The 20,635-nt window shown below is 43.9% G+C and overlaps 1 protein-coding gene across 2 annotated transcripts in view; it reads left to right on the forward strand.

The window, feature by feature from the left end:
- The window catches only part of gucy1a2 (guanylate cyclase 1, soluble, alpha 2), a 306,665-nt gene that overhangs the window by 266,800 nt on the left and 19,230 nt on the right, over positions 1–20,635 (forward strand). For both annotated transcript variants that reach the window (XM_068033743.1, XM_068033742.1), the window contains exon 7: positions 18,924–19,078. In XM_068033743.1, coding sequence (XP_067889844.1) covers positions 18,924–19,078 — 155 coding nt within the window. The remainder of the gene's footprint in view (positions 1–18,923; positions 19,079–20,635) is intronic.

Here is a 20,635-nt window from a genome sequence, read left to right on the forward strand (position 1 = left end):
TTTGTAAAGCCTTTTTAAAAGAAGTTAGACCTGCTGGATCCTGATCAGGCCCAAAGCACATAAAATTCTTTATACTCACCAAAGAAATTTGAACACTACCATTCTTAAATGCCTCTTTGTCTCTTGTTAAAACTCTTTGATCTTAAACATTATGCTAAGATGTTTCTGAAGCTATGGCAGAAGAAAGGGTTCATTATTTTTAGAAAAAGGCCTTTGATTTACTCACTAAGAATACAAAATTCAGTTTTGCAGTACAGCTTTGCAGCTGTCTTATTGATTCTTGTTATAATGATGAGACTGAAAATGACTGGAAGTTTGTCTTCTCATTCCCATGAAAAACTTAAAGTGACACAAAGGAGGACATTAGAATATGAGAATTGTTTACAAATCAGAGATGTCAATATGTTCATTCAGAAACATCCAAATTAAAGTTTGGCATGGAGCTCTAGAGATATAGTAGGGAGGAATCCCCTTCATAGAACCCAATATGGCACGTGGCGCACATACTGCCCACTATATTGGGAGTATAGTATGTTGGTTAGCAACCAAAAAAAGAGAGAAGCTGCACGGTCAAATTTCTAAGCCACAGTTTCTGAGGTGCCCCATGTATCAAGAGATTATCAAGAGATCTCAAGGGATAAAGCTATTTTAGATCCAGTATTGTGCATCGAATCAGGTTTAATTAGTAATCTCAGAGTAAAAGATCTTCTGGGAAATAATGATCATAATACAATTGAATTTCATATTAAATTTGAAAATGACATACAATAGGCCCAAACAAGAATCGTGAATTTAAACAAAGCCAATTACATAGGTATGAGGGGAGAGCTGGCTCAGGTTGATTGGGTAAATAGACTAAAAGATATTAGAATTAGAATTAGAATTAGAATTAGAACATTACAGCGCAGTACAGGCCCTTCGGTCGTCGATGTTGCGCCGACCTGTGAAACCATCTGACCTACACTATTCCATTTTCATCCATATGTCTATCCAATGACCACTTAAATGCCCTTAAAGTTGGCGAGTCTACTACTGTTGCAGGCAGGGCGTTCCACGCCCCTACTACTCTCTGAGTAAAGAAACTACCTCTAACATCTGTCCTATATCTATCACCCCTCAACTTAAAGCTATGTCCCCTCGTGTTTGCCATCACCATCCGAGGAAAAAGACTCTCACTATCCACCCTATCTAACCCACTGATTATCTTATATGTCTCTATTAAGTCACCTCTCCTTCTCCTTCTCTCCAACGAAAACAACCTCAAGTCCCTCAGCCTTTCCTCGTAAGACCTTCCCTCCGTACCAGGCAACATCCTAGTAAATCTCCTCTGCACCCTTTCCAAAGCTTCCACATCCTTCCTATAATGCGGTGACCAGAACTGCACGCAATACTCCAGGTGCGGTCTCACCAGAGTTTTGTACAGCTGCAGCATGACCTCGTGGCTCCGAAACTCGATCCCCCTACTAATAAAAGCTAACACACCATATGCCTTCTTAACAGCCCTAATATGGTGGTAAATAAATGGTGGGAAACATTTAAACAAACAAGATTCAACAAAAATACATTCCATTAAAAAAACAAAAGCTTTGCAGGAAAGATCCATCCGTGAATTTCTAGGGAAGTTAAGGATGGTATTAGATTAAAAGAAGAGGATTGGATTGGGTGTGTTTTAGAAACCAGCAAAGGGCGAACAAAAAGTTGATGAAAAGAGGAAAAATTAAAATATGAGAGTAAACTAGCCAGGAATATAAAAACAGATTGTAAGAGCTTTTACAAGTATACGCAAAGGAGGAGAGTAGCTAAAGTAAACATTAGTCCCAAAGAAGACAGGGGAAATTATCATGGAGACTGAGGAAATGGCAGAGACGTCAAACAAATATTTGTGTCTGTCTTCACAGTAGAAGATACAAATTACATAGCAGAAATAAAGGGTAACCAAGGGCCTAATAAGAGTGAGGAACTTAAGTTTATTAATATCAGCAGAGAAAAAGTATTGGAGAAACCTGAGGGACTAAAAGCTAACAAATCCCCAGGACCTGATGGCCCACATCCTAGGGTTCTAAAAGAGGTAGCTGTAGAGATAGTGGATGCACTGGTTATGATCTTCCAAAATTCCCTAGATACTAGTAATGGTCCCAGTGGATTGGAAGTTAGCAAATGTAACACCACTTTTCAAAAAAGGAGGGAAAGAGAAAAAGACGACTACAGGTCAGTTGGCCTGACATCAGTCATCGGGAGAATGTTGGAATCAATTATTAAGGAAGTCTTAACAATGCACTTAGAAAATCATAGCATGATCAGACAAAGCCAACATAGTTTTACAAAAGGGAAGTCACGTTTGACAAATTTATTAGAGTTTTTTGAGGATGTAACTAGTAGGGTAGATAAAGGGGAACCAATAGACGTAATATACATGGATTTTCAAAAGGCATTTGTTAAGGTGTCACACAAAACGATAATACACAAGATAAGGGCGCATGGAGTTGGGCTAATATGTTAGCATGGATAGAGGATTGGTTAACGGACAGGAAGCAGAGAATAGGGATAAACAAGGCATTTTCAAGGTGACAGGCTGTAGCTAGTGGAGTGCCGCAAGGATCATGCTGGAGCCTCAGCTATTTACAATCTATATTAATGATTTAGACAAAGAGACAGAGTAATATATTTAAGTTTGCTGAAGATACAAAGCTAGGGAGTAATGTAAGCTGCGAAGAGGAATCAAAGAGGCTGCAAAGAGAACAGGTTAAGTGAATGGGCACAAGTTGGCAGGTGGAGTATAATGTGGACAAGTGTGAGGTTATTCACTTTGCTAGTAAAAACAGAAAAGCAGAAACAAAAACAAAAATTGCTGGAAAAACTTAGCAGATCTGGCAGCATCTGTGGAGAGAGAAGCAAAGTTAACATTTCAGATCTGTGACCTTTCATCAGAACTGGCAAAGGTTAGAGAAGAATTAGGTGTTAAGCAAGTGAAGGGCAGTGGGGTGGGGGAGAGAACAAAGGGGAAGGTGTTTGATAGGGCAGTGGGTGATTAAATAACAAAACTGTCCTGGGACAAAGGCAAAGCATGTGGTGAAAGACAAAGCATTAGTCCAGAGAGACTGTTAATAGCGGAATACTGAGCAGCTCTGACTACATGAAAAGCAGACACATGGTTAAAAAATAAAATATAAAAAAATATTTTAAAAAGGGCCAGTCATACTCTGAAGTTATTGAACTCAATGTTCAGTCCGCAAGGCTGTAGAGTGCCTAATCGAAAGATCAGGTGCTGCTTCACGAGCTTGCGTTGATGTTCACTGGAACACTGCAGCAGGCCAAAGACAGAAATGTTGGCATGAGAGCAGGGGGGAGTGTTGAAATGGCAAGCAACCTTGAGTTTGGGGTCATGCTTTCAGACTGAGCGGAGGTGTTCAGCAAAGCGGTCACCTAATTTGCGTTTGGTCTCCCCAGTGTCTCCTCCACAGAATACCTTTTAAAAGGCTTGAAACTTCTAAATGTTGATGTTCAGAGAGACTTGGGTGTACTCATACAAGGAACACAGAACATTAGCATGCCGGTACAGCAAGCAATTAGGAAGGCAAATGGCATGTTGGCCTTTATTGCAAGGGGATTGGAGTACAAGAATAAGGAAGTCTTGCTACAATTGTACAGGGCTTTGGTGAGACCACACCTGGAGTACTGTGTGCAGTTTTGATCTCCATATTTAAGGAAGGATATAGTTGCATTGGAGTTGGTACAGCGAAGGTTCATTAGATTGGTCCCTGGGATGAGAGGGTTGTCCAATGATGAAATGCTGAGTTAATTGGGCCTTTACTCTCTGGAGTTTAGAAGAATGAGAGATGATCTCACTGAACCATACAAGATCTGAAGAAGCTTGACAGGGTAGACACTGAGAGGTTGTTTTCCTGGCTGGGGAATTTAGAACATGGTAGCACAGTCTCAGGATAAGGGGCCGATCATTTAAGACTGAGATGAGGAGAAACATCTTCGCTCAAAGGGTTGTGAATCTTTGGAATTCCCGACCCCAGAGGGTTGTGGATGCTCTATCAGTGAATATATTTAAGGCTGAGACAAACAGATATTTGATCTCACAGGGAATCAAGGGATATGGAGTGTGGGCAGGAAAGTGGATTTGAAGCTGAAGATCAGCCATGATTATATAGACTGGTGGATCAAGCTCAAGGAGCCATATGGTCTACCCCTGCTCCTATTTCTTATGTTCTTATTCTATGCCAACCCCATGAGACAAATACTTTAACCTCCTGAACTCACAAGGAGATCACAATGGTTTTCCTGAAGTGGCAGCTTGGGGTATCTGATATTCTCCATTCACAAAGTCTGTATTTTGGAATTTAAAATACAAGCCTATTTTAAATGTTAACTTATTTTACCAAAACATTAGAGGGGCAGCCCTATCTATATTGCTGCGATGTACATGCACTTGGTATATTTACTTGAATGTCATTCTCCTAGCACATTAAGAAGAAATAGCTGCTGCATCAATGATACTCAATAGCAGTATGCTCTTCTGATAAAACTGTTTAATTATATGAACCTATGTTATGAAAGCTATTTTCTTTTTGGTCTTTAAATTTTATTATGAGGAGTGCGGAATTTGAGTTTATTATCAGTGTTATTGCTGTTAAATCCATGTTCTGTAGCCAGGTGACAGGTTTGTAGATTCCAGGCTTGTACACAAGACTGCTGCCTGGTTGCAGAAAACAGATCAAACATTCCAAATGCTGGGAGCTGTTTAACATTGCTGGGCTCCTGGAATCCAAATTAAAAGACCAACATTAATCATTCATTGCTGATGATGTGGGTTTTTCTCAAAATCTGATACATTACAGCAAACATGATCTTGCTTTTTAATTATTATCCATTTTGCCAAGGGTCACTGTTCTTAAATCAGATCAATACTAGTAGTAATGTCTATTTCTTACTATTTCTCACGAGACTAGTAACCCAAAGCCCCAGGCTAATCCTCTGGGGATACAGGTTCGAATCCCACTATGGCAGATGATGGAAATCGAATTCAATTAATAAAAAAAATCTAGAATTAAAAGCTAGTCTAGTGGTGACCATGAAACTATTGTCAATTGTTGTAAAAACACATCTGCTTCACTAATGTCCTTTAGGGATGGAAATCTGCTGGCCTTACCTGGTCTGGCCTACATTTGACTGCAAACCCACAGCAATGTGGTTGACTCTTAAATGCCTTCTGAAATGGTCTAGCAAGCTACTCAGTTGTATCAAACCTTTACAACGCCTAAGAAAAGGAGTGAAACCAGACGGACCACCCGGCATCGATCCAGGCATCGGAAATGACAACGGCAAACCCAGCCCTGCGACCCTGCTTCTGGGGGCTTGTGCCAAAATTGGGAGAGCTGTCCCACAGACCAGTCAAGCAACAGCCTGACATAGTCATACTCTGGGAATCATACCTTGAAGATAATGTCCCAGACACCACCATCACCATCCCTGAATATGTCCTGTCCCAACGGCAGGACAGATCCAACAGAGGTGGTGGCACGGAGGTATACAGTCAGGAGGGAGTTGCCCTGGGAGTCCTCAACATTGTCTCTGGACCCATGACGTATCATTGGATCAGGTCAAACATGGGCAAGGAAACCTCCTGCTGATTACCACCTACCACCCACCCCCCCCCCCCCCCGCCCCCCCCCCCCCCTTGGCTGATGAATCACGATCTCCATGTTGAACACCAATTGGAAGAAGCACTGAGGGTAGCAAGGGCACAAAAATGTACTTTGGGTGGGGGACTTCAATGTCCGTCACCAAGAGTGGCTCGGTAGCACCACTACTGACTGAGCTGGCCCAGTCCGAAAGGACATAGCTGCTAGACTTGGTCTGCGGCAGGTGGTGAGGGAACCAACAAGAGGAAAAACCTACTTGACCTCGTCCTCACCAATCTACCTGTCACAGATGCATCTATCCATGGCAGTATTGGTAGGAGTGACCACTGCACAGCCCTTTTGGAGACGAAGTCCCATATTCACATTGAGAGTACCTACCATCGTGTTGTGTGGTACTACCAGTGTGCGAAATGGGTTAGATTTCAAACAGATCAAGCAACTCAAAACTGGGCATCCATGAGGCGCTGTGGGCCATTAGCAGCAGCAGAATTGTAGTCAACCACAATCTGTAACCTCACAGCCCGGCATATCCCCCACTCTACCATTACCATCAAGCCAGGGCATCAACCCTGATTCAATGAAGAGTGCAGGAGGGCATGCCTAAAAATGAGGTTCCAGCCTGGTGAAACTGCAACACACGACAACTTGCATGCCAAACAGCAGAAGAAGCATGCAATCGAAAGGGCTAAGCGATCCCACAACCAATGGATCAGATCCAAGCTCTCCAGCCCTGCCACATCCAGTTGTGAATAGTGGTGGACAATTAACCAACAGAAAGGAGGAGGAGGCTCCACAAATATCTCCATCCTCAATGATGAAGGAGCCCAGCACATCAGTGCAAAAGAAAAGGCTGAAGCATTTGTATCCATCTTCAGCCAGAAGTGCCAAGTGGATGTTCCATCTCGGCCTCCTACTGAAGTCCCCATCATCACAGATGCCAGTCTTCAGCCAATCCGATTTACTCCACGTGCTACCAAGAAACGGCTGAAGGCACTGGATACTGCAAAGGCTATGGGCCCTGACAACATTTTGGTAATACTACTGAAGACTTCTGCTCCAGAACTAGCCATGCCCCTAGCCAAGCTGTTCCAGTATAGCTACAACACTTGCATCTACCTGGCAATATGGAAAATTGCCCAGGTATGTCCTGTGCACAAAAGGCAGGACAAATCTAACCTGGCCAATTACCTCCCTTTTCATTCTACTCTTGATCATCAGCAAAATGATACGAACATACGAATTAGGAGCAGGAGTAGGCCACTCGACCCTTCGAGCTGGCTCTGCCATTCAATAAGTTTATGGCTGAGCTGATTATTCCACATTTCCACCTACCCCCTTGCTTATCAAGAATTCACCACCTCTCCCTTAAAAATATTCAGACTCTGCTTCCACCGCCTTTTGAGGAAGAGAATTCCAAAGACTGACGACCCTCTGAGAGACAAAACTTCTCCTCATCTCTGTCTTAAATAGGTGACCCTTTTTTTAAACAGTGACCCCGAGTTCTAGATTCTCCCAGAAGGGGAAACATCCTTTCCACATCAATCCTGTCAAGACCCCTCAGGATCTCATATGTTTCAATCAAGTTGCCTCTTACTCTTCTAAATTCCAGCGGATACAAGCCTAGCCTGTCCAATCTTTCCTCATAAGACAGCCCGCCCATTCCAGGTATTAGTCTCGTAAACATTCTTTGTACTGCCTCCAATGCATTCACATCCTTCCTTAAATATCATGTGATTGGTTAAAAACTTGGGAATTTAGAATAGTGGGAATGGAGGTTAAGGCAGTTGAATGTTCCTCCTGCAGAATGTGGGAGGTAAGGGTCGCCAAGGGTGTCCCTGCTGACTGCATCTGCGGGAAGTGCACCCAGCTCCAGCTCCTCGAGGACCGCGTTAGGGAACTGGAGCTGGAGGAACTTCGGATCATTCGGGAGGCGGAGGGGATTATTGAGAGGAGTTATCGGGAGGCAGTCACACCTCAGGTAAAAGAAGAAGGTAGATGGGTTACCGTCAGGGGAAGGAGAGGGAACCAGCAGGCAGTGCAGGGATCCCCTGTGGCCGTTTCCCTCAACAACAGGTATACTGTTTTGGATACTGTTGGGGGAGACGACTTACCAGGGGTAGGCAATGGGATACAGGTCTCTGGCGCAGAGTCTGTCCCTGTTGCTCAGAAGGGAAGGGGTAAGAGGAGCAGAGCATTAGTCATTGGGGACTCCATAGTTAGGGGAACAGATAGGAGGTTTTGTGGGAACGAGAGAGACTCACGGTTGGTGTGTTGCCTCCCAGGTGCCAGGGTACGTGATGTCTCGGATCGTGTTTTTGGGATCCTCAAGGGGGAGGGGGAGCAGCCCCAAGTCGTGGTACACATAGGCACCAACGACATAGGTAGGAAGACAGATGGGGATTTAAGGCAGAAATTCAGGGAGCTAGGGTGGAAGCTTAGAGCGAGAACAAACAGAGTTGTTATCTCTGGGTTGTTGCCCGTGCCACGTGCTAGCGAAGTGAGGAATAGGGAGAGAGAGGAGTTGAACACGCGGCTGCAGGGATGGTGTAGGAGGGAGGGTTTTGGTTTCCTGGATAATTGGGGCTCTTTCTGGGGTAGGTGGGACCTCTACAAACAGGATGGTCTTCACCTGAACCAGAGGGGTACCAATATCCTGGGGGGGAGATTTGCTAGTGCTCTTCGGGGGGGTTTAAACTAATTCAGCAGGGGGATGGAAACCTAAATTGTAGTTCCAGTGTGCAGGATGTTGAGAGTAGTGAGGTCAGGGATAAGGTTATAAGGACACAAGAGGGCACTGGCAAGCAAGAGCGTGGTTTAAAATGTGTCCACTTCAAGGCCAGGAGCATCCGGAATAAGGTGGGTGAGCTTGCAGCATGGGTTGGTACCTGAGATCTCGATGTTGTGGCCATTTCAGAGACATGGGTAGAGCAGGGACAGGAATGGATGTTGCGGGTTCCGGGATTTAGATGTTTCACTAAGAACAGAGAAGATGGTAAAAGAGGGGGGGGGGTGTGGCATGGTTAATCAAGGAAAGTATTACAGCGGCAGAAAGGACGTTTGAGGACTCGTCTACTGAGGTAGTCTGGGCCGAGGTTAGAAACAGGAGAGGAGAGGTCACCCTGTTGGGAGTTTTCTATAGACCTCCAAATAGTTCCAGAGATGTAGAGGAAAGGATAGCAAAGATGATTCTTGACAGGAGCGAGAGTAACAGGGTAGTGGTTATGGGGGACTTTAACTTTCCAAATATTGACTGGAAATACTATAGTTCGAGTACTTTAGACGGGTCTGTTTTTGTCCAGTGTGTGCAGGAGGGTTTTCTGACACAGTATGTAGACAGGCCAACCAGGGGCGATGCCACATTGGATTTGGTACTGGGTAATGAACCCGGCCAGGTGTTAGATTTAGAAGTTGGTGAGCACTTTGGTGATAGTGATCACAATTCGGTTAGGTTTACCTTAGCGATGGGCAGGGACAGGCATATACAGCAGGGCAAGAATTATAGCTGGGGGAAAGGAAATTATGATGCGATTAGGCAAGATTTAGGATGCGTAGGATGGGGAAGGAAACTGCAGGGGATGGGAACAATCGAAATGTGGAGCTTATTCAAGGAGCAGCTACTGCATGTCCTTGATAAGTATGTACCTGTCAGGCAGGGAGGAAGTTGTCGAGCGAGGGAGCCGTGGTTTACTAAAGAGGTTGAAGAGCTTGTCAAGAGGAAGAAGAAGGCTTATGTTAGGATGAGACGTGAAGGCTCAGTTAGGGCGCTTGAGAGTTACAAGCTAGCCAGGAAGGATCTAAAGGGAGTGATAAGAAGAGCAAGGAGAGGACACGAGAAGTCATTGGCGGATAGGATCAAAGAAAACCCTAAGGCTTTCTATAGGTATATCAGGAATAAAAGAATGACTAGAGATAGGTTAGGGCCAATCAAGGATAGTAGTGGGAAGTTGTGTGTGGAATCGGAGGAGATAGGGGAAGTGTTAAATGAATATTTTTCGTCAGTATTTACAGTGGAGAAAGAAAATGTTGTCGAGGAGAATACTGAGATACAGACTACTAGGCTAGATGGGATTGAGGTTCACAAGGAGGAGGTGTTAGCAATTTTGGAAAGTGTGAAAATAGATAAGTCCCCTGGGCCAGATGGGATTTATCCTAGGATTCTCTGGGAAGCCAGGAAGGAGATTGCAGAGCCTTTGTCCTTGATTTTTATGTCGTCATTGTCGACAGGAATAGTGCCGGAAGACTGGAGGATAGCAAATGTTGTCCCCTTGTTCAAGAAGGGGAGTAGGGACAGCCCTGGTAATTATAGACCTGTGAGCCTTACTTCGGTTGTGGGTAAAATGTTGGAAAAGGTTATAAGAGATAGGATTTATAATCATCTTGAAAAGAATAAGTTCATTAGAGATAGTCAGCACGGTTTTGTGAAGGGTAGGTCGTGCCTCACAAACCTTATTGAGTTTTTCGAGAAGGTGACCAAACAGGTGGATGAGGGTAAAGCAGTGGATGTGGTGTATATGGATTTCAGTAAGGCGTTTGATAAAGTTCCCCACAGTAGGCTATTGCAGAAAATACAGAAGTATGGGATTGAAGGTGAATTAGTGCTTTGGATCAGAAATTGGCGAGCTGAAAGAAGACAGAGGGTGGTGGTTGATGGTAAATGTTCATCCTGGAGTATAGTTTCTAGTGGTGTACCGCAAGGATCTGTTTTGGGGCCACTGCTGTTTGTCATTTTTATAAATGACCTGGATGAGGGTGTAGAAGGGTGGGTTAGTAAATTTGCGGATGACACGAAGGTCGGAGGAGTTGTGGATAGTTCCGAAGGATGTTGTAGGTTACAGATGGACATAGATAGGCTGCAGAGCTGGGCTGAGAGATGGCAAATGGAGTTTAATGCGGAAAAGTGTGAGGTGATTCCCTTCGGAAGGAGTAACAGGATTGCAGAATACTGGGCTAATGGGAAGATTCTTGGTAGTGTAGATGAGCAGAGAGATCTTGGTGTCCAGGTACATAAATCCCTGAAAGTTGCCACCCAGGTTAATAGAGCTGTTAAGAAGGCATATGGTGTGTTAGCTTTTATTAGTAGGGGGATCGAGTTTAGGAGCCACGAGGTCATGCTGCAGCTGTACAGAACTCTGGTGCGGCCGCACCTGGAGTATTGCGTGCAGTTCTGGTCACCGCATTATAGGAAGGATGTGGAAGCTTTGGAAAGGGTGCAGAGGAGATTTACTAGGATGTTGCCTGGTATGGAGGGAAGGTCTTACGAGGAAAGGCTGAGGGACTTGAGGTTGTTTTCGTTAGAGAGAAGGAGGAGAAGAGGTGACTTAATAGAGACATATAAGATAATCAGAGGGTTGGACAGGGTGGATAGTGAGAGCCTTTTTCCTCGGATGGTGATGGCAAACATGAGGGGACATAGCTTTAAGTTGAGGGGTGATAGATATAGGACAGATGTCAGAGGTAGTTTCTTTACACAGAGAGTAGTAGGGGCGTGGAACGCCCTGCCTGCAACAGTAGTAGACTCGCCAACTTTAAGGGCATTTAAGTGGTCATTGGATAGACATATGGATGAAAATGGAATAGTGTAGGTCAGATGGTTTCACAGGTCGGCGCAACATCGAGGGCTGAAGGGCCTGTACAGCGCTGTAATGTTCTATGTTCTAAGGAGACCAGTATTGTACACAGAACTCCAGATGTAGTCTCACCAATGTCCTGTATAGCTGAAGCATAACCTCCCTACTTTTGTATTCAATTCCTGTCACGATAAATGATAACATTCTATTAGCTTTCCTAATTATGTGCTGTACCTGCATACTAACCTTTTGCGCTTCATGTACTAGGACAGTCTGCATCTCAGAGTTCTGCAATCTCTTACCATTTAAATAATATGCTTCTTTCTTATTCTTCTTGCCAAAGTGGACAATTTCACACTTTCTCACATTATACTCCATTTCCTGGTCTTTGCCCACTCACTTAACCTATCTATATCCCTTTGTAGTCCCCTTATGTCCTCTTCACAAGTTACTTTCCTACCTATCTTTGTGTCATCAGCAAATTCAGCAACCATTCCTTCGATCCTTTCATCTAAGTCATTTATATAAATTGTAAAAAGTTGAGGCTCCAGCACAGATCCCTATGGCACACCACTCATTACATCTTGCCAAGCAGAAAGTGACCCATTTATGCCCACCGTCTTGTTTCTTGTTAGCAAGCCAATCTTCTATCATGCCAATATGTTACCCACTACACCACAAGCTTTTATTTTCTGCAATAACCTTTGATGTAGCACCTTATCAAATGCCTTCTGGAAATCTCAGTACAATACATCCACTGGTTCCCCTTTATCCATAGCACATGTAACTCCCTCAAAGAACTCCAATAAATTGGTTAAACATGATTTCCCTTTCACAAAACCATGTTGACTCTGCCAGATTGCCTTGAATTTTTCTAAATGCCCTGCTATAATGACTTTAATAATAGCTTCGAACATTTTCCCTAAGACAGATATTAAGCTGACTGGTTTGTAGGTTCCTGCTTTCTGTCTTCCTCTCTTTTTGAATAAAGGAGTTACATTTGCTATTTTCCAATTTAATGGAACCTTCCCCGAATCTAGGGAATTTTGGAAAATTAAAACTAACGCATCAACTATCTCACTAGCCACTTCCTCTAACATCCTAGGATGAAGTCCATCAGGACCCCGGGACTTGTCAGCCCGCAGCTCCAACAGTTTGTTCAGTACCACTTCCCTGGTGATACTAATTTTCTTGAGTTCCTCCCTTCCTTCCATTTCCTGACTTACAGGTAATACTGGGATGTTACTTGTATCTTCAATAGTGAAGACCGATGCAAAATATCTGTTCAATTCATCTGTCATCTCCTTATCATCCATTATTAATTCCCCAGACTCACTTTCTATAGGAACAATGCTCACTGGTTAACTCTTTTCTTTTTAAAATATCTATAGAAACTCTTACTAGCTGTCTTTGTATTTCTAGCTAGCTTTCTCTCTTACTTTAATTTTACCTTCCTTATCAATCTTTTAGTCATTCTTTGCTGTTTTTTATATTCTGTCCAATCTTCTGACCTGCCTCCCATCTTTGCGCAATTACATGCTTTTTCTTTAAGTTTGATACTATCTTTAACTGTTTTAGTTAACCATGGATGGCGGGACCCAGCCTTGGAATTTTTCTTTCTCGTTGAAATGTATCTATTCTGTGTATTCTGAAATATCCCCTTAAATGTCTGCCACTACATCTCCATTGACCTCTCCCTTAACCTGATATGCCAGTTCACTTTAGCTAGCTCTGCTTTCATGCCCTCATAATTGCCCTTTTTAAGTTTAAAATACAAGGCTTGGACCCACTCTTCTCTCCTTCAAACTGAATGTAAAATTCAATCAATACCTAGGGGCACTTTAACTATGAGGTCATTAATTAATCCTATCTCATTGCACAACACCAGGTCTAGTACAGCCTGGTCTCTGGTTGGCTACAGAACGTATTGTTCCAAGAAATTATCCTGAAAACATTCTATGTACTCCTCATCTAGGCTACCTCTGCCCATCTAATTTTTCCAATCTATATGTAGGTTAAAATCCCCCATAATTATCGCTGTACCTTTCTGACAAGCTGCCATTATTTCTTCCTTTATACCCCATCGTACAGTGTGGTTAATGTTGGGTGGCCTGCACACCACCCCCACAAATGACTTCTTGCCTTTCTGATTTCTCATCTCTACTCAAACTGCTTCTACATCCTGGTCTCCTGAACTTAGGTCATCCCTCTCTATTCCGCTAATACCATCATTAATTAACAGACTACGCCTCCACCTTTTCCTAGCTTCCTGTCCTTCCTAAATGCCATGTACTCTTCAATATTCAGGTCCCAATCTATGTCAGCCTGCAGCCATGTCTCTGTAATGGTTATCAGATCGCACTTATTTATTTCTATTTGCGCTCCCAGTTCATCTGTTTTGTTTTGAATGTTACTTGCATTCAGATATGGAGCCTTTAGTTTTGTCCTTTTATTATTTTTGTAACCTCTAGCCTTATCTGTTGATTTACTCTTAGATTTGTATGCTCTGTCCCTTCCTGTCACAGTCTGTTTATAATTTCCCATATTAATACCTTTCTCTCTTGCCTTGTCTCTACTCCTTGATTTACTATATCTTCCCAAATTTGATCCCTTGCCCCCACTATTCAGTTTAAAACCCTCTCTACTTCCTTAGTTATGCGGCTCACTAGAACACTGGCCCAGCACAGTTCAGGTGTAGACCATCCCAACAGTACAGCCACCACTTTCCCCAGTACTGCTGCCAGTGCCCCACGAACCAGAACCCATTTCTACCACACCAGTCCTTGAGCCATGCATTAATTTCTCTAATCTTATTTGCCCTATTCCAATTTGCATGTGGCTGAGGTAATAATCCAGAGATTATTACCTTTGAGGTTCTGCTTCTTAATTTGGCACCTAGTTCCTCATACTGACTATGCAGAATCTCTTTCCTTGTCCTACCTATGTTGTTGGTACCTACATGGACCACGACAACTGGATCCTCCCCCTCCCACTGTACGTTGCTTTCCAGCCCTGAGCAGATGTCCCAAACCCTGGCACCGGGAAGTCAATACAGCTGTCTGAACCCTCGCTCTTTGCTGCAGAGAACAGTGTCAATCCTCCTCAGTATACTGTCCCCACTACATTCCTTTTTACTCCCTCCACTTGAATGACTTCCTGTACCATAGTGCCATGGTCAGGTTGCTCATCCACTCTGCAGCCCCCACTCTCATCCAAACAAGCTGAAAGAACCTCAAACTTGTTGGACAATCGCAAAGGCTGAGGCTCTCGCACTCCTGTCCTTTGGGTCCCCTTACCTGTCATAGAGTCGTAGAGTAATACAGCACAGAAATAGGCCCTTCGGCCCATTGTGTCCATGCCAGCCATCAAGCACCGAGCTATTCTAATCCCATTTTCCAGCACTTGGCCCGTAGCCTTGTATGCTATGGTGTTTCAAGTGCTCATCTAAATACTTCTTAAATGTTGTGAGGGTTCCTGCCTCTACCACCTCTTCAGGCTGTGCCTCAGCTGCAGCCACACTCTCCTGTTCCTGACCACTGACCAAATCAGAAGACCCTACCCTAAGGGGTGTGACTGCCTCCTTGTACAAAATGTTCAGGTAACTTTCCCTTCCCTGATGTGTCGCAGTGTCTGCAGCTCGGACTCCAGTGCAATGACTCTGAGCCGAAGCTCTTCGAGCCGCAAACACTTACTGCAGACGTGTTTGCCCTGGATCACACTGGCATCCAGGAACTCCCACATGCTGCAGCCATGACACATCACCTGTCCTGCCATCTTTAATGTGTTTTAATTATCTAATTAATTATTTTATTCAATTGTTTATTTTATTTTCCTTTTTTTGTGTATTTTATTAAGCTTACCACTAGTTCCTTTACCATTTACGACATTAGGATTAGAATGGACCTCAATCACTTATCAGATATTCACCAAACAGTTAGCTTCTTCCCAAACTAATCACCTACCTACTTACCTGTGATGTTTGATGCTATGTTTGATTTAAATTAAATTAAACTATATACCCACCCCAGTGGCTCTCTGTTTCCCTGCTCTCACTGTTAATTGTGACGTCACTCTGATGTCACTTTTCGATTTTTCACTGCTTCGCTCCCACTGTGCACCTCTCTCTCTCTTCACTCCCACTGTGCTTCTCTCTCTCTCTCTCTCCGCTCCCACCGTGCTTTTCTCTCTTGCTCTGTCTATCTCCGGCTCTGGGCTTTTGGTGCACTTTTTAAACCTCTGTTCCCACCGTGCTCCTCTCTCTTGCTCTGTCTGTCTCTGGTCTCTGACTCTGGGCTCTTGGCGCACTTTTTAAACCTCCGCTCCCACTGTGCTCCTCGCTCTCTTGTTCTGTCTGTCTCTGGTCTCTGACTCTGGGCTCTTGGCGCACTTTTTAAACCTCCGCTCCCACTGTGCTCCTCGCTCTCTTGTTCTGTCTGTCTCCAGTCTCTGACTCTGGGCTGTTGGCGCATTTTTTAAACCTCCACTCCCACCTAGCTGCTCTCTCTCTTGCTCTGAGTGTCTCCAGTCTCTTCCATCAAAGTGATGGAAGGAGTCATCAACAGTGCTATCAAGTGACACTTGCTCAGCAATAACCTGCTCACTGACGCTCAGTTTGGGTTCCGTCAGGGCCACTGAGCTCCTGACTTCATTACAGCCTTGGTCCAATCATGGACAAAAGAGCATTTGACTGAGTATGGCATCAAGGAGCCTCAGCAAAACTGGAATCAATGGGAATCAGGGAGAAAACTCTCCTCTGGTTGGAGTCATACCTAGAACAAAGGACGACGGTGGTGGTTGTTAGAGGTCAATCATCTCAATCCCAGAACATCACTGCAGGAGTTCCTCAGGGTTGTGTCTTCGGCCCAACCATCTACAGTTGCTTCATCAAAGACCTTCCTTCCATGACAAGGTCAGAACTGGGGATGTTCGCTGATGATTGCACAATGTTCAGCACCATTCACGACTCCTCATGATACTGAAGCAACCATGTCCATATGCAGCAAGTCCTAGACAACATACAGGCTTGGGCTGATAAGTGGCAAAGTAACATTCGTGCCACACAAGTGCCAGGCAATGACCATCTCCAACAAGAGAGAAACTAACCATCTCCCCTTGACGTTTAATGGCATTACGATCGTTGAATTCCCAACTATCAACATTCTAGGTGTTACCATTGACCAGAAGCTGAACTGGAGTAGCCATATAAATACTGTGGCTACAAGAGCAGGTCGGAGGCTAGGAATCCTGCGGCAAGTAACTCACATCCTGTCTCCCCAATGCCTGTCCACCATCTGAAAGGTACAAGTCAGGAGTATGATGGAATACTCTCCACTTGCCTGGATGGGTGCAGCTCCAACAACACTCAAGAAGCTCGATACCATCCAGGACAAAGCAGCCCACTTGATTAGCACCCCATTTACCACCCTCAACATGCACTTCCTCCACCACCGATGCACAGTGGCAGCAGTGTGTACCATCCACAAGATGCACTGCAGCAATGCACCAAGGCTCCTTAGACAGCATCTTCCAAACCCGCAACCTCTACCATCTAGAAGGACAAGGCAGCAGATGCATGGGAACACCACCAGCTGCAAGCTCCCCTCCAAGCCACGCACCATCCTGACTTGGAACTATATCGCTGTTCCTTCCCTGTCATTGGGTCAAAATCTTGGAACTCCCTTCCTAACAGCACTGTGGGTGTACCTACACCCCAAGGACTGCAGCAGTTCAAGAAGGCAGCTCACCATCACCTTCTCAAGGACAATTAGGGATGGGCAATAAATGTTGGCCGAGCCAGCAACGCCCACATCCCACGATCAAATGAAAAAAATCTTGCATGTGCTATACATGTTAACATAGGATGCGCTTCCGCTCAATTTTATATAAACATTACAACGTTCTGTATTTATGACTATTAATTTGGCTAAAATAAAATGTGAATATTTAGGACATCTTTCCTCATCTAGATATCTATCACTACCATAAGAGGAAGACAGGACTTTTAAAGGCTTCATATGCAGTAAGTCCTGAGGTTTGAAATGATTTTTGTTTAAGAAAAATCATTCAATTAGATTGGCATTTTTACACCTCTGGGGTGAGGCCAAGGTTCAGACACAGAATGCCAAGTTTTTGCCAACGTCATGGTTTCCAGACTGTTGTCCATGGCGACTTAATGACAAATGTAAGGTTTGTAATACAGTAGAGAACTAAGGTGAATTCAGAGTATACAGAGGGAGAGCACAGGAGCGCTCTTCCCTCCTCTACAGCACTACAGCAGGCTCCTGCCAACGCACAATCACCCTGCCCTCCTGTTCTCCTGCCTCCGCTTATCCCCAACCCCCCAGGACTTACCTGGGACCTGGTGATGCACGCAGCCCTTATATTTGATGCGGCCACACGAGCATGCCGTTTCTGGAGGCACAGTAGGCACTGCCAGCTTGCACTAATTATTGCAATGAAGCCTGAGACCCACTTTCTGTTGAGCCTCAGGCATCCCTGTTCAGGCATATGCTGGAAGCATGCCATCAGTTACATACATGTAAAAAAGGCCATAACAAAACTTTTTTAGCTCCTTTGCTTCTCCTGGTGATGACTGTAAAATCCAGCCTACATGCTGCCAGACCACTACCTGGCAAGACACTTAGATATTCTAATGTACATTCTGATCCTAGTGTTGCTGCTCAAGAGGAATTGACCAAGGTAGACAGTTTGACAACTTGAAGTAACCTGTTAACTGCTTACCAGGGAAAAATCTATTGACCGAGGTGCTCAGATGATATTTGCTAATCAGTGAAACTGAACCTCTCAGTCTCTTTGTCTAATAATAGTGGATCTTCCATAACATTGCGCATGATAAATCAGAGCAAACACTGTTTTACAATTACAGGACCAGCATACCACATAAGATACAATGAGACTGAATCTTCTCTGATTAGCACCTGGGGAATGCTCAGCTTCTGGGCGGAATGCAGAGGGAAACGGGCCGGAGATTCAGCTCCACGGACCTTTTGTATAGCTGGGAGTTCTGGGGTTTCCCTGTGGCTGGGACAGAGTAAGCATTCAAATGCACTCAAATGAGGTAGGAGGGGCCTAATTAAGTCTCTGGCCTCAGTTTCCTCTCAGAACTCTAATCCATCCAAGAAGATCGTTGTCAAAAGACTTCTGGCTGCAATTTTTGGACAGCAGTCAGAAGGCCCCACAGTGAATGGCCATTACTGCTGCTGCAAGTGTATTATGCAGATGGATTTCTGCACCCCAATTTTTGTCACAGGCCCATGGCAGGGACTTGCTAAAGACCTGAACCCAGAAATACAGGCAGATTCAAGTCATGTCAAGTGGACCACACTCCAGGTGACTGGTCCCCACTTGGCGGGTGTCGGGGGTGGAAGGTGGGTGGTGCTGGGGAGTTGTGGATCATGGGGAGGTGATTCAAAAGTAAGTCCTGTGGAAGATGGAGCTACCTTAAGGGTGACACAAAGTCGAATTGCTAAAAGTTAACACTGTATGTGTGCAATCAGAGATTAATTGTTATTGTGATGGAAATATACAGGTTGCAAGGTAATTTTGTTCCTGTTCAACATTATGTGTTGTTTTAGTTAACTATTTTCTGTGGGAATTCTGCCGTGAGATTCAAAGTTGTGCTAAGCATTGTTGTAATATGCGTGTCTCTGGTTAAAGAATTTAATAAAGTACTTTTTTTTTTAAGTTGCGGATTGGGATCCATTCTGGCTCTGTACTGGCAGGAGTTGTTGGTGTGAAAATGCCTCGTTATTGCTTGTTTGGAAACAACGTGACTCTGGCCAGCAAATTTGAATCAGGAAGTCAACCGCGGTGCATTAATGTCAGTCCCACAACATACCAGTAAGTACAAAATACAGCATGGCTCACATACGTAATAGTACAGATAACGAAAGGCTGTTTGACAAGTTCTTTGACACAAAGAGCCCAGGACCTTTGAATCTAGGAGTGTGCATAAAGCAATAGTATTTAATGACCATCAGCTAATAGATTTGTTTCTCTCTATCATGAGCACACAATACACAGAATAAACTTAAACTGACACTTCAGGCGTGAAAATTCCTCTTGCCTTTTCTAGCCGTACTTATACTGAAATAAGTCTGAAGATAATTTTTTTTTCTTTTTAGTTTTCTCCCCTCCCACTTGGAATTATGAGTGGATTTTCTTCTTAGTTGAGCCTGAGGAACGCTTAGTTACATCAGGTCTTTAGCTCCACTTTGCTGAACCAGGATTTCCTGTGACTTCTGTAAAGTATATCACGAGGCCTGTCCTGTAGCGGCAGATGGAGTGACTAGTAACAGTAGGCCTCACCACCATTTTTCCCCCTAAATTGTGCAGGTGCACAGTTGAGCAGCAATCCAGAATGTACCGCACAGCCAACGTTCCCTTTAAAATGCACGTGGGTGCAGTAGCACAGCAGTCTTTAAGTTACGACACAGTGCAACAAATAGGCTTCGCACAATGAGGAAATATTGGAGGGAACATGCTCACAATCCAAAATTTTCATCATTTTCTAAACAATCTCATCTGATTTCAGGCAGCATTGCAGAGGAGAATACCCCCATACCCCATGTTCCCTCATGACCTCCAGTACTTTAATGGTTCTAGTCAATAATGGAGAAGCTTCAGGACAGAATCTTCTCCTGAAGAACTACACACACAAATCTACACAGTACCACTTTGTGGCATACATTTATACATAAGTGAAGCCACAATTCTGTCACCTTTATTACAATTATTTTCATTAAACGTTATTTCTTGTAATAAACTTTGAGAAGTGTAATATGTTTCTGTTAAAGTAGTTATTTTATTTCAATTTTTGGCAATCACATTGGACCATACAGAGCTTTGATATACCTAATACCTTCACCAGATAGCAAACAAGCTGTCTTAAACCTCAGCACAAGGTAAAGCATGTGGTGATTCCCTTGTTGTTGTGCACCCAGCAAGAGTACAAAGTAACCCAAGCTCATTTGCATTGAGTGCCATTAAATTCTGGGCTCCATCATATGTTCTGGTACAAATTCAGCTCACTGCACTCTGTAAAGTACGCTGTTCAGCAATATTCTAATTGGATCCTCCAGCCAATGAGCATGTGTTTCATAGAAGGACCTGCTGTAGCTACCAAGTGCAGATTTCAATCAACATCATTAATACAAGACCGTAAAAATCAAGTAAGTGCTCTTATTAATGCATTATGAATATTTTGTAACACACTCCTAACAATAAGCTTGATCAGGCATTACAGAACTAATTGGTCCCTGCTAACAACTACCTCTCTGAGAATTGGAAAAGGCAGCACATCTAATTATTTTGACATTTGCAAGTTTATTTTCAGCAGGCCAAATCTTTACCTATCCCAGGATTGGGTTATCTTAATCATTGGTACCTATTTTGGTA

This window comes from Heterodontus francisci, chromosome 6, assembly GCF_036365525.1.
Source record: "Heterodontus francisci isolate sHetFra1 chromosome 6, sHetFra1.hap1, whole genome shotgun sequence".
Taxonomy (NCBI): domain Eukaryota; kingdom Metazoa; phylum Chordata; class Chondrichthyes; order Heterodontiformes; family Heterodontidae; genus Heterodontus; species Heterodontus francisci.